Source organism: Thamnophis elegans, chromosome 4, assembly GCF_009769535.1.
Source record: "Thamnophis elegans isolate rThaEle1 chromosome 4, rThaEle1.pri, whole genome shotgun sequence".
NCBI classification, from domain to species: domain Eukaryota; kingdom Metazoa; phylum Chordata; class Lepidosauria; order Squamata; family Colubridae; genus Thamnophis; species Thamnophis elegans.
This window is the reverse complement of record NC_045544.1, coordinates 62,422,857-62,437,759: the sequence shown is the minus strand read 5'-3', so window position 1 is coordinate 62,437,759 and position 14,903 is coordinate 62,422,857. Positions and strand designations below refer to the sequence as shown.

General features: G+C 38.7%; 1 protein-coding gene across 2 annotated transcripts in view; it reads left to right on the top strand.

Annotated features, from left to right (window-relative positions):
* The window catches only part of LOC116507081, a 28,223-nt gene extending 13,835 nt beyond the window's left edge, over positions 1 to 14,388 (top strand). For both annotated transcript variants that reach the window (XM_032215013.1, XM_032215012.1), the window contains 6 exons: positions 2,523 to 2,606; positions 5,028 to 5,122; positions 7,397 to 7,457; positions 8,433 to 8,620; positions 10,886 to 10,997; positions 14,061 to 14,388. In XM_032215013.1, coding sequence (XP_032070904.1) covers positions 2,523 to 2,606; positions 5,028 to 5,122; positions 7,397 to 7,457; positions 8,433 to 8,620; positions 10,886 to 10,997; positions 14,061 to 14,132 — 612 coding nt within the window. In that variant the 3' untranslated portion in view covers positions 14,133 to 14,388. The remainder of the gene's footprint in view (positions 1 to 2,522; positions 2,607 to 5,027; positions 5,123 to 7,396; positions 7,458 to 8,432; positions 8,621 to 10,885; positions 10,998 to 14,060) is intronic.
* Positions 14,389 to 14,903: the final 515 nt, after the last annotated feature.

The following is a 14,903-nucleotide window of genomic DNA, read 5'->3' as shown; positions in this document are numbered from 1 at the left end:
GTCACTATTTTTACACTCTCTTCTTCCATGGACATACTTGAGTGACATGCAATGGGCCACACTCCAAAAAGTTTATATAGAATAGGAAAATAAAAGAGGGGAGGGAAACGACAGATTGATTTTAATTGTATTTAATGCAGTTTAAAATATTCCCCATGCATGAAATAAATTAGCTTGCTCATTAAATATTTCAATTTTACCACAATTCTGGGGTTTCTGCTTTAGAAGAAATGCATGAAGGTGAGGATCTATACCCTTGCTGAGAATCTGTGACTGAAAAAGCTTACTGCAAACTTTGCCCTGGCTTTGAGTTAGCAAGCTCTGTCCTATAGCAGAAAGGCTATAGGAAGGGAGGGGTATTTATTCATCTATGACTTTATGCACCACTTTAAAAAATATGCCACATCTGTGCACGTAACAAAAAATAAAATTGGCATTCTCTTCACATTCCAGTTTATTGTGAACTGTGATGCTCCTTTATTTCAGTGGGTAAGAGTGTAACAGCTCCAGATCTTTCTCACTGAATTTAATGGGGCAAAGTTCCTGTCCTTCTTTTTGCTCTGCAGCTTTTGCAACCCGCATTCATGTTATAAGGCACAGGAATTTTTAATGCAGGAACAGAAAAAATGAGGTAGGATTAAGATCAGAACCTCAACATGTAGAAGATAGAAGAGTTATCAGTTGGGAATTAAAGACTATTTTATTGGTGGCAGAAAGTTTGAGTCCTCAGGCTTGCGAGATTCTATTAATTTAGCTTAGCAAGATTCTATTAATTGAGGCTTACAATAAAGAAGAATTAGCCCATCTAGTTGTTTCCTGTCTAATTTACCTGGAAGGGATAACAGATGTGGCAAGGTATGAGTGTAGGGAAGCCAAGGAAGGGAGGGTGCAGCGCAATGCGCAGGAAGGCCAAGGATGGGGAATTACCAGAGGGACTTGCGACCTTCCCTGCTGACTTGTCAGTTCCACAGGGCACCACAATCATTGTGAGAGATAGTTACCGAGTGCCTGAATTGCAAACCCATGACTGTGAAGGCATGTTAATAGCTGGAACTTCAAGAACAGATTGTAGGTACCACTTGTTCAGCACTGTCACAACTTTGAGCAGTTTGCTGAACAGATGTTCAGTAATCAAGGATACTTCTAGAAGGGAGGATGGAAGAAGTTGGCAAAGGTCAACTTGGGGTGACAGGGCTGGCAGAGCATAAGGCTGGCAGGGTGCAGGGGTGCTGAAGTTAGAGCTAGGCTTGGCACTGGTGTAGCTATGACTTTGCATCATGAAGCTGGGCAGCATTCATTGCAATGGCAGTGTCAGCAATGCTCAGGCTAAAGTAGAGGTCGGGGGGGGGGGGACAGCAGCTGGCTGAGACCAGCTCTACTTCAGCATTTAGACCCCTCCCCCACTGAGGAGTGCCGCTATGCAGGGTAGCCATAAAGAGAGAGGTGTGGTAATAGGTGAATGGGAGAAATTCAAGAGGAGGCAGTCTTACTGCAGCTTACTAAGGCTTTAGGCTTCAAGGACCAAGCTGGGAATGGCTTGGATCGAAGTGAATCATCACCTAACAACCGAGTGTGATCTGCTTAATGACAGCAATGGGGGCTGCGAGGATTGCTGTGGCTAAGTGATGTGATCACATGAGACTGAATTTTATGACCACATTGCTTAGCAACAGAAATTCCTGTCCCAATTAGCATTATTAACCAAGGACTATCTGAATCTTTACAAAGGAGCATAATATTTAGCAATGTGTGCATTCACTGATCCTCTCTGGTTTGTGTGATAATTTTGGGAGATGCATCCCAATATGTCTGGAAGGTGCATGATTGGAGAAGGCTGATTTAGATTGACATGTTATATCCTATAAACCAAGTTTTCAAGAGCTAATTGTAACTAGGGATCCAAAGCTATAGTCTGAATCAGGAAACTGAGTCTAGATCAGGATTCTGAATTTCTTTTTTCTTCCAAATTAAACTGGTGGCATTAAAATACTGTATTCATAAAAAAAACAATTAATATAATGTCTTATTTGTCCTTCTAAGTCAATGGCCTGAATATTTCCATCTTGGAACGCAAAAACATTCAAAGAAGGAAAAAGCTTAGTAACATAAGATTTATAAAATGTTCACTATGTAAATATCCAACAAATAAAATGGGACTTGTCATTTATTGTAAGTGCCAATTTTCATTTTGGCCAAAAAGAAATATAGTAACATCAGTTCCCAAATCAGACAATACTCTAGTGTACAGTTAGCAGAACTTAAAAGTATTAAATGCAATACAGTAGAAGGCCAAATAATTTATCACCAGGCAGTGGTGGTTTTTTACGCCTTTGATCATTATTGTATCATGCAATTAGTTTTTATACTGCAATAAATGCCGATCAAATCTACAGCTATATTTATGTGTTATAGGGAATAACCCATTTTATGGTTTGTTTATTATATGTTTCAGAGGAACATGTCTTAAGGTTGATTGAAATTTTATAAGAATTTTTAAAACCTCTCCTTCTCCCCCTCTGCAGTTCCTGCTTTCTGATGTGAGAAAAAAGCAAGGGGAGCCATTGAAATCTCAGCAGGTGGTATGTTCTTCAGCTCCTCTTCACCAGGTTTGCATTGTCCTACCCCCCCCCCCCAATCCTTCTATCCCCAAATTGCAACTGTGGGATGGAAGTGGCTATGTTTGTATATATGCATGTGTTGTGTACGGAGGTGGGGGCGGGGTTATTTATTTTTATTCTTCACCTGGAGAGAAGCCAAAGTTTTACAGTATGAAGAAGAATTTCTGAAGTTTCAAGATCAAGCTGAGAATTGAAAGGAAGCACTGCCCTTTATTATGATAATTTTGTAATGAAGGCTGGGTGGAAGGCGTCTACACAAGAAGGGTAGGCTACTGGGCCATCAGCTCCTCCCTGCCAAAGAGATTCACAAGTCTTCTTTACTTAAGGTGATTAGAGAACTACAAAGTCAAGGGGAGGGGTAGGTTTCACACTCTTATCTGAAGCTCTTGGGACTTAGCTGCTTTTTCATGCTAGCTGTTCCTTCAGAGATGGCCATCTTTGAGTTGGGCATAGTACCATTAAAACTTTGCTAAGAATAGCTCAAAATAGTGTCCTGCAAACATCCTTAGATTTACCTTTAACCCAGGTCTTTCAGGACTGATGAAAACAGGATACAGCAATTCATCCTACTGAGCTCTTACCTAAAGTAGAAAAATATAGCTCTGCTTGTAAAGAAGGCCAAAGGTCACTGAATTTTGGAGAAAGGTGCTTTTAGGAAGGCATCCTTAATCATACAGAGGCTGGCTCCAGCTTTGTGTCAACATTGTCTTTATTCAAAATGCCATTTCCCACTTGCATTTTATTCTCTGGCCTTAGGCTTCAGGAGAGTACAATCAAGCTTCCCAATCAATTATGCATAGCAGAGTGAGGTTGTTGGTTATCTCCCTGTTAGGGCTATAAACCTTGCCTTACATTGACTGCCCTTTTCTGTTCTTTTGAAATCTGTTTCATGGATTTTTAAAACTTTTTTCAAATGGACACTTTTTTCATCTTTTTTCAACAGGAAAAGGAGATAAATTTGCTAACACATATTTATATGCCACCATTGTATATAATGTTATGGAATCATGGTTACATGGTTCTGTTGCAACAAAAACTGAAAATATTAGAGTCTGGATGAATCAGTCATAATGTATGAAGGAATAGATTTTTAACACTACGTTTATTAGTGACGTTAGAGACAATAGAAAAATGCATTTATTATTCTTTATTTAAAGTTCTATTAGATGGTCTGACCATTTTTATTCAATAAAGTATTTGGAACTAACATTAACAAGGGCAAAGCAGAATATGGAAGGTGGTGGAACCAGATGGAGTGTTTTCCTCTGTTAGGTAGCTTAATGAAATATATAATACCTCTTTTTATAAAGGTTCTGATCAATAATAATGTGAAATAGTCCTAATAGATGTTACATAAGGATATGTTTCCTATTTTGACTAATAGCTATTTAAACCATAATTTTCTAGTAGGCCACTGAATATGTTTTGAACAGGGTTGTCATAGCTTCTTCATGTCAAAATAGTGAAAAGAAGAGGAGGGGGGAAGGAAGACATGTACTTGAAACACAATTTTAGAATATCCACTACATCATATACTTTAAGGAGAGTCAATATTTTATTACTCTCACAGGGCACGTGGAAGTCAAAGTTGGCTTCCTCTTGTTGTCCAGTTAATCTATGATTGAGGTAAGATTTCAACTGAACTCATGAATACTATGTGAGATACTATAACCAGTGGTGGGATTCAAATAATTTAACAACCGATTCTCTAATGATTTCTTCCAACAACCATTCACCAAACTGCTAAGAAACTTAACAACCAGTTCTCCCGAAGTGGTGCGAACTGTCTGAATCCCACCACTGACTACAACCCACACAAACTAGCCTTATTTTATTGGTTAGCACACACACACACAAACACACACACACACGTGTCTGTATGTGTGTGTATTTATGAATATACAGTAGTTAGTATATACATATGTATATAGTAACTATACTATATGTTGGTGCTGGTAAGGAATGTGAGAGCAAGTAATTGAAAAGATGTCACCTGGAAGAACGTTAAAACTGTCTTTGATTCTAGAGGGCAGAACCTGGCACCATCTTTTTAAGTCACAGAAGGACAGATTTTAATGGAATGTTAGAAAGAGCTTCCAAACAGTGAGTTTAACAGTGGAGTAGGCAGGGACTTTCATTGATAGGATGTGATCCAGTAGAAGCTGGATTGGGATGCTTTCATTTGAATTTCTGCACTGCACGCTGATTTTGGAAAAAATATCTAAATTGTGCAGTGGGGGTTGAGCAGTCAGCAGAACAATAAAGTGAAGACATAAATTGTTTGAAATTCTTTGTCAGTTTCTTCTCGGTGCCCTGTCTTCTCTCTAATAAACGGCATTAAGATAAAGCCAGGGTTCCAAAAACAAATAGGCCAATTAGTGCAAATCTGACTTTTTTTTTAATTAACAGAAGGAATCAGATAAAAGAATGAAACATGAAATGCATCTTCATTGTCTGAATCATTTGTATTACTTTTCCCTTATTAAAATGGCATTGACCAAGAGGTGAGTTATAATACTGGTATGTGGCATTGTAATTATTAGAGCAACACTGGTTTTGTTTTCCTCTGTTTAATACAAAGGTTTCTTTTACTGACTTTTAGAAATGTGCAATGCTGTATGGCTGGAACTTTGAAAGAGTTTTCTAGAGTGAAAGATTATAAGATTATGAGGTGGATAGACTCAATTACAATAGCCATGGGTGCATCATTGGAAGACTTGAAGGGTTGCCCTGTGGACAGGTCATGTTGGAAAAAAATATGTGATTGCTAAGAGTCAATAACCCAGTGGCACATAAGCACACAAAGTACTTAAATATCTTAATTGAATTCATTGGGACCACATCTGGTTAGCCCTGGTCTAAAATGTTTCCAAGTGAGAGTTGGCCAAGTAATATCAGACTTTTGCCCTACCTTGGAACCAGAGATAAGTTGATCCCTGTAACTCAATTGCTGAAGTGTATTTCTGCACTTTCAAAGATAGGAAGAGGAGCATTAGTAGTGGGATTCAAAATTTTTACTACCGGTTCTGTGGGCGTGGCTTGGTGGGCACGGCATGTCTTGATGGGTGTGGCTTGGTGGGCATGACAGGGGAAGGATATTGTAAAATCTCCATTCCCACCCTACTCCAGGGGAAGGATACTGTAAAATCTGAAAGCCCTATGAAGCGGTATATAAGTCTAACTGCTATTGCTAAAATCTGCATTCCCTCTCCACTCCAGGGGAAAGGTTACTGCAAAATCCCCATTCCCTCCTGATCAACTTGGTCTTGGAAGGCAGAGAATAGATGGGGGCGAGGCCAGTCAGAGGTGGTACTTACTGGTTCTCTGAACTACTCAAAATTTCCACATCGGTTCTCCAGAACTGGTCAGAACCTGCTGAAAACCACCTCTGAGGAGCATGTGTTGTCATGCCCATACAATGTGGGGCTCATCGTGTTAAGTAAACAGTGACTGTGATAAATGAGGATTTAGCAGTCTACAAATTGGCTCTAACAAATTTAAGAAAGCTGAATTGCAAGACTATCAAAGGAGGCATTTGTGTGCATTTTATTCTTTTGGATAATGGAAGAAAGTAAAGATTTGACTGTATTAATGTATTTAACTTTGTTTTTTAAAAATGTATCTGACAAATCCAAATCATGCTTAGTCTTTGAAATCAATAGAAACATGAATGGTACCATTAAGTTATTTCAACACTTATTTTCTATATGGCATATTATAAATTGACTTATTCTACATTTATTTATTAGTACACCTATGGAGAGGCTCATTTTATACAGTGTGGTTTTCTTTGCATGAACCTGAAAGGCAAAAATTACACATGACATATTGATTTAACTATACCAGCTATATTTAATATTATGTCTGCGAGAATTGAAAAGGGCAATTTGAAACATCCTTCCCAGATAAGAAAATATTTCACACTAGAGAAAGTGAGTAATGTCTTAACATAAGAGCAGATGAAAATCGTTATAAACAGCATTGTAACAGTGCTAGAGTCAGTAATTCTTCTGATTTGTTTCATTTGTAATACATAGGTTTTAGGTAATATTTCCCCACTTTGGCTTATCAAGAACATTATCAGATTTCTTTAAAAAAGGGTGAAATAAGATTTTAAATCTTTTTTTGCGTTGCATTAATTATATTTTCAGGATTCTTTAATATAAAAGATGATGCCAAAGAATTATTTTTTAAAAAATGTATGGAAGTACATTGTATAGATGACACTAAGATTCTTGGCCAGTTTCAAATGTACCGAAAGCAATCTTTGGTGTCCTTATTTTCCTGGAAGCATTGCTACTGAAGCAAATTAGGAAATGTCTTCTTCTTTATGGCAGGGGTGTCAAACTCAAGGTGCTTAAATCTGGCCCATGGAGCTGGACTGGAAATAGCAAAGGACTGGCCCGCAGTGCCTCTGGAAGCCAAAATGGGACACGGGGTCTGTGTGCGGCCCACCTGCGCCCTGTTTTCAGACTGGATGGTCTCCTGCAGCACTCTGCCAGAAGAAAGGGGGCACCGGGGGCTGTGTGTAGCACTCCGCACCTTGTTTCAGCCAGCAGTGCACGGCAAGAGGATATCCAGGTCAAAAATGGGGCGCAGGGGGTGTAGGTGGCCCCCCACATCCTGTTTTGGCTAGCAGGATGCTGCAGCGGGTGTAAAGACTGTTAAGAAAATCAATGGAGAACTACAATGCTGATATGGCCCTCAAAGAAATCCAGTTTGACACCCTTGCTGTTTCTATTCTTAATTTGTTTTGTTTTTGGTTACTGTTGGAACAGGCTCCTAAAGCAAAATGGTCAGTTTTCAGATGTCAGGAAAGGGCAAAGTGTCCATGATCTGGTTAGTATCAATCTTGTTCTCTCAGTGTTAAGTTTTACATTTACATGTTTCCTGTAGCCATGTTGTAGATTATCATTAATATACACGCTTCCCAATAATTTTTGTTTTTGTCTTTGATGTTAAATAAAATATAACAAATATAACAAAAAATCATTTGCATAAAATAACAGTGTATTAATGGAGATATTTTATATTCAGAATTTGGTTTTGAATATTCAAGCTCATCTGTTAACCAATTATATGCTAAGAGAAAAGTAAAAATGCTCATTTCTGATGAAGACATTAGACTAAAGCTCCCACTAGATGGTCTTCACAATTTTCTGTCTTTGACCATGCTTTTTGGAAGTCAGTATATTTTAAATTTAAAGTTATCTATATGTTTTCCAATCACAACAATGTGATCAATTATTCCAGGTTAGCGGGCAGTTGTAGTCTATACTTCAGTGCCAATAATATTTTGAAAATTTGGTAAAGGGTAAAATTTATGACTTGAAGTATGTGAGTTTTGAAAAATGCTGAGAAAGAAACCTGTAACATAGTATTTGACAGACATAGATAAATAAACTGGCCAGACATAGAACCCTCCCTAAAAATTCACTTTTTCTGCAAACATAACAGCAATATGATTAGTATGATTTATATATTTTAAAAGTTTTGAAAGCTACTTTATCTGATCTTTGTATAGGATACTTTTTCATGATTTGCACATTCCTATTGATATACAGCAATAAAAAATGAAAACTAGAAATAAAAATGTAGCATTCATATATTTTTGATCATTGCACAAATCCATTGACAAAAAGAATATCAAAACACAGATATTTCCAATAAAATTGCTACAACATAAATTTAAATTCGCATCAAACTTACTAAATAATAACTATATTAAATGGTCAAGTTCTTATTTAATAGGGTGAAATTGTTTCAAATGACTTTTTTTGTGGGGGGGAAACCCTTTGTTTTTGTGATTTCAAGATGGAGTATTTGTTTCCAAATGGTCATGAACATTCCAGACTGAAATGTAATGAGATGGTAATAGAAGAAAACACAGTTCCATGTTTAATTCATGCAAAGCAGCAAGAAATGCATCAGAAAGACTCTCCCAAAGTACTCAGAATTCCAAAAGAAAAGAAAATGTTGAAGCAAGAGAAACATGTTGATATGTAAGTTTTTGTTTTTAAGGCTGCTGATTGGCTATATCCTGTAATGAACCCAGTGGCTATGCTTCCTACTCTATGTATAAAATTTGGGAGAAGCAAAATTCAATAATTGTTTTATAGTATTTGTAAAGCTCAATGCAAAAAATACTCATCTATTGTTTTTAGAGAATCATTGCCAATGAAGATGCTAGATTTCATATAGTAGTGATTTGTTTATGAAGCTGAACAAAATTACCTACCCTAATTTCTAAATTAGAAATGGTTTGAGTAATCCACATTATGAGTAGGTAAAAGGTAAAGGTTCCCCTCACACATATGTACTAGTTGTTCCCGACTCTAGGGGGCAGTGCGGTGGTGGAATTCAATATTTTTTACTACCGGTTCTGTGGACATGGCTTGGTGGGCGTAGCAGGGGAAGGATACTGTGAAATCTCCATCCCCCCCCCACTCTAGGGGAAAGTTACAGCAAAATCACCATTTCCTCCCGATCAGCTGGGACTCGGGAGGCAGAGAATAAATGGGGGCCAGTCAGAGGTGGTATTTACTCGTTATCTGAACTACTCAAAATTTTCACTAACGGTTCTCCAGAACTGGTCAGAACCTGCTGAATACCACCTCTGGGGGGATGCTCATCTCCATTTCAAAGCCAAAGAGCCAGCGCTGTCCAAAGACATCTCCGTGGTCATGTGGCTGGCATGACTAAACAGTGAAGGGGCACTAATAGTTCTCATTTACTTGGGGATGGAAATTCTAAAGTTTGCTGCAATATGTATTTACTGTATGCTGATTAACTTTAGCTTTTTGAATTTATAAGCAACTCTCAGGTAGTGTTCGACTCATGACCATTTATTAGGCAACCATTTGAAGTTACAGGTGATCAAAATTTAGGCACTTGGCAGTCCACCTTCACTTATGACTGTAGGGGTGCCCCAATTTCCCCTACCTGCCTATTTTCCTCCTGTCTATGCCATTTTGGTCCTCTACACTCCATGACCACTGTTGCCCACCTGACCTTTGCCTTCTTCTTGCTCCTGATGCTGATCAAACAAGCCTACTGTGGCCCTTTGTGAAGCAACTGGCGGTCACACAAGGCTTTCTTCCCTAGGCCATCCATGACAGCTTCCTCATAAGACCTGGGAAAGATAGCCTCACGTGATCAATAGCTTTCTTTCAAAGGGCAGGGGGAGGTAGACCTCATCAGGAGTGGGAGCAAGAAGATGGTGAAAGTCAACTGGGGCTGTAGAGCAGAAGTGGTATTCAGCAGGTTCTGACCAGTTCTGGAGAACCGGTAGCGGAAATTTTGAGTAGTTCGGAGAACCAGTAAATACCACCTCTGACTGGCCCCGCCATCATCTATTCTCTGCCTCCTGAGTCCCAACTGATCGGGAGAAAATAGGGATTTTGCAGTAACCTTCCCCTGGAGTGGGGAGGGAACAAAGATTTTACAGTATCCTTCCCCTGGAGTGGGGAGGTAATGGAGATTTTACAATAGCCTTCTCCTGCCAGGCCCACCAAGCCACGCCCACCAAGCCAAGCCATGCCCACAGAACTGGTAGTAAATATTTTGAATCCTACCACTACTGTAGAGCGCAGAACATAAAGGCCTCACTGTCCAGGATGGCAAGGGTGACTCTGGGTTAGGATAGCTGAGGTTTCTCCGGATGCTACAGCTTTGCAGTGCTCTGCAGGAGCTTCCTGGGCCCTATGGCTTTTTGTCATGCTGTTAAGGTGGCTGAGGCTTCCAGGATTGGCTGTGGCTTTGTACTGTGGCTTGAGATTCAGAACTGTGGCACGCCAACATGCCTCTCTGAGTCCACAACATGGCAAGCAGCGCTAAGTTTGTGTGGTTCAGAGGTTGCTCGCCAGTCTGCAGGGCAAGTTGCAGAATGGCCCAAAGGGCAGAGGTAGGAAGGAGATAGGTTATTGCAGGGAGTTGGAGAAGGAACTAAGCTGAGAATGGCTTCAGTTGGGATGGGTCCTCCTCAGCAAACGACTGGTGGAACTTTTTAAACCATGACAGCAGGGTGTGCCAAGATTGCCATTGCTAAGTGATGCAGTCATGTGACATCACACTGTATGACCACAAGAAATAGCGATAGAAATTCTGGTCTTAGTTGTGTTCATGAATTGAAGGCTGCCTATTATGTAAAAAACAGGATGTCTAGAACACAAAGTCTCAGTGCTTCTATCAGCTACTTTATACCATGACGCCATGATAAATGGATGATAACCGAAGATATAATTGCTAATACAACTATTGGTTTCCAGTTTTATTTTGCCCAACAGGATTGAAGATGAGAAATCATCTGCTGTTGGTGAGAAGGACACTATTGCTATGCCTTTATCTCTGGAAGATGTAGCCCTTTACCATCCTGTAATAGTAGGTTTTTTTTCTTTTTAAATTTCTTTTTCTGTTTTTCATTATTTAATAATAATTCACAAGCTTACCAACGGTACCTAAGTGCTCCCAGTGAGAAAACTTTTCTAGACTGGTGGCCACGTGGGTATTTTGAAAGGATATAAAAGTAGTCCTCGAGTTACAGCAGTTCATTTAATGACCGTTCAAAGTTACAGCGGCACTGAAAAAAGCGACATGACGACTTTTCACACTTACAATCCTTGTAGCATCCCCATGATCATGTGATCAAGATTCATATGCTTGGCAACTGGTTCATACTTATCACTGTTGCTGTTTCCCAAAGTCATGTGATCCCTTTTTGCAACCTTCTGACAAACAAAATCAATGGGGAAGTCAGATTCACTTTACAACCACGTTGCAAACATCAACTGCACTGATTCACTTTACAATCTTGGCAAGAAAGGTCATAAAATGGGGCAAAATTCACTTAACAAATTCTCACTTAGCAACATAAATTTTGGCTCAATTCTGGTTATAAGTCAAGGACTATCTGAACTGGATCTTCTCATAAATACTCTTATTTCCCTGAAAATAAGACCTCCCCGGATAATAAAACCAATTGGGCTTTTGAGTGCATGCACTAAAATAAGCCCTCCCCAAAAATATTGCAACACAGCAGCAGCCATGAGGTGACCACACTCGCTGCCTCCTGCACCTCAAAAATAACAATACCTCCCCAAAAATAAGGCCAAGTGCTTATTTTGGAGGTCAAAAGAAAATAAGACCCTGTCTTATTTTCAGAGAAACACAGTAGTTACTCCAGGACTTGGCAAGTTAATCAAATAGTACCCATTTAGATGATAGGAAACAGGCAAAGTGGCTTCCTGCTTTAGTATTATTCTTAAATGCTTCCTATCACTGCATTTTATTGGGGGGGGGGGTTGTTCCTGACAAGTGGATACATTTTCGAACTGATAGTCGGTGATAGCCAGCCATCTTCCTTAAAATATTTTTTTAAATAATGCCCAAAGGCAATATTTTAAATTTGATTCCATTTTAAAATTATTTTACTAAGAATAATAGGAGCAATGGAATTGATAGATACCAAAGAAAATATCTTCAGGTATACCTGCTGTCTACAGGTATTTGAGTAGGGGACATAATACTTGATGGTAAATAAATAAACATCATCCACTAGCAGCTGAGCTAACATCTGTGTTAGAGCTCAGAGTTGTATAATGGTTAAGAGGTTGGACTGCAAATGGAGAAATCCACTACAACTTCCCCTTCATTCCTGGAAACTCACTCCGTGACTAAGAGTCTCTTACCCTCTCTCAGCTCAAGCTCAGCCCCAACCAATTACTGTTGGGGGGGGGGGAATTAGAGGAGGAAATGCTATTTTGCCCTTGGGGTAAAGGCAAGAGATAAATGTAGCAATAATGAAATAAGTAAATATTCACTGTCTGCTCTCTAGCCATAGCTAGCTAGATAAGGAGCCAAGATGCTGGGAAAAGCCCTCTGCTTCTACATTAACCCAGTCAGCAATCTTCTTCATACATCTATCCAGTCAATAGAGGAGGTATGAAAGAGAAACAACAACAACAACAACAACAACAACAACAACAAACCAGAACAAAGCATTGCATGGCCAATTTCTGGAAAAAATAAAAGATAAAGTGGACAGTGAAAAAATTTGGTTATGGTTAACAGCAGGTACATTAAAGAAAGAAACAGAGTCACTAATCCTGGCTGCACAAGAACAAGCTATCCGCACAAATGCCATTAAGGCCAAAATCAAAAAATCCTCTGATGATGCCAAATGCAGACTTTGCAAAGAAGCTGATGAAACTGTTGGTCACATACTCAGCTGCTGTAAAAAAATTGCGCAGACTGATTATAAATTGCGGCACAATTCAGTAGCACAAATGATCCATTGGAATTTGTGCAAAAATTATAATATTAAAATAGCAACAAATTGGTGGGAACATCAGCCTGAAAAAGTCACCGAAAATCAGATGGTCAAGATCTTGTGGGATTTTCTCATACAAACGGACAAAATACCGGCGCATAATACACCAGACATCACACTGGTTGAGAAAAATAAGGTCACAATCATAGACATCGCAATACCAGGTGATAGCAGGGTCGCCGAGAAGGAACATGAAAAAATCCCAAAATACCAGGACTTAAAAATCGAAATTCAACGACCATGGCACAAACCAGTGGTAATTCCAGTGGTAATTGGCACACTGGGTGCTATTCCAAAAGCACTGGAATTACATTTAAACAGTTAAAAATTGACAAAATCACCGTCAGTCAAATGCAAAAAGCCGCACTGCTTGGAACTGCACGGATATTACGAAAATATGTTACGACGTCCTAGGCCTGTGGGTGGGCCCGACTAGTAATCAATGCCAAATTCGGCGAAACAACTGGCCGCTGTGATACAATTCTGTTGTGGCGAATAATAATAATAAAAGAATACAACATTATAGAAAGACAGAAAATGAGTTCAAGAACTGTGGCGAATTAAGAGTGAGGGATTGGAAATAAAAAAGGTAAAAATTACTACTCTAGAGCACAAAGGAATAAACAAAGCAGCCATAATGAATGTTTTTTAAACAATTAAATAAAACTATAAAAACCCAATCAGTCTGATATTGATATCCGGAACGATTCTAAATCCTTCACAAAAGGATTGATCGGCAAGCACCTTGCAAACAAGCCTGCATGCATAGGGTCAGAAAGTTTGGAAATAGAATGTGTATAATTTGTTGAATATTTATTCCAGTTTTATGGATGTCACAGATCCATTAATCATGTGATAAGAGACATGTATGGGGGAAAAGTGCAATAAAAATATTTATATAAAAAAAAAGAAAACAAGGCAGCAATCACCAGAGGTCTGCATGGATATATCAAGAATAGGGGTTCATCATATTAATCTTGATTTTTTTTATTGGATAACTGCCTTGTTAAATTGCTGGCAATACTATTTATGTATATTCTGATGTATTCGCTGTTAAGTTATTTAAATAGAGGAAATATCTGTTGATGTACTAAAATCTTTTTAATATTTTTTAGGAACCCAAGCAAATAAGCAAATATTGGACAAACTACTCTGGCAAAAATTCCTTCAACCATGAAAAATACTAACTATTTGGTCCTGTGAAAACATGCTATGAATACTTTGATCAACATTATTTATGACTGCATATGTACTGTGTCCTTCTCATGCCACTCTTTCATTGCAATTCTCTAAATATGACTTTTTGATACACATTCTTCTTACGAATTGTGAACAGATTCATATGTTTAATTGTTCTATTGTTCTGATGGTATTGCTCAAGTCTCACAGAGTACCAGTGCTGTTCTTTGTATTTTCCAGTAAACATATTTCAAATAAATTCCATTTGTACAAGCTGATACTCTAATTCACATTTTCATGAATGAAGAGGACTGAATGTGCTTCATTGACTCTCTGCTCTTAAACATGCCAGCATATCCATATGTTAAAGATCCTCTCTCTGATATTCTTTTAGCTCAGATGTTATTGCCTTCTCCACATCTTTGAGAGAGGTGATGAAAAACTTACCAGATTGGCTTCAATTCATGTCTCATAAGTACCATGTGGTCTTTTTCACAGATATTGATAGTTTTTGGACAGAGTTGTTAGTACTCAGTAAACTGGTCAAAAGTACCATCCAGATTATCTGCTCTTGTTCTCAGGTCTGCTGGGTAGCTACAGCATGTAGGAGGTTGGATTGGGGCCAGCTCTTTGTTCCTATCCCTATTCTTGGATTTTTAAAAGCTGATTTGATCTGAAAAGAACTTTACAGTTTACAAACTCTCCACTTTTCCTTTCTATGATTGATAAACATAGGAAGAGGGGTTTGGATCAGAGGTGGTATTCTGCCAGTTTGCCCC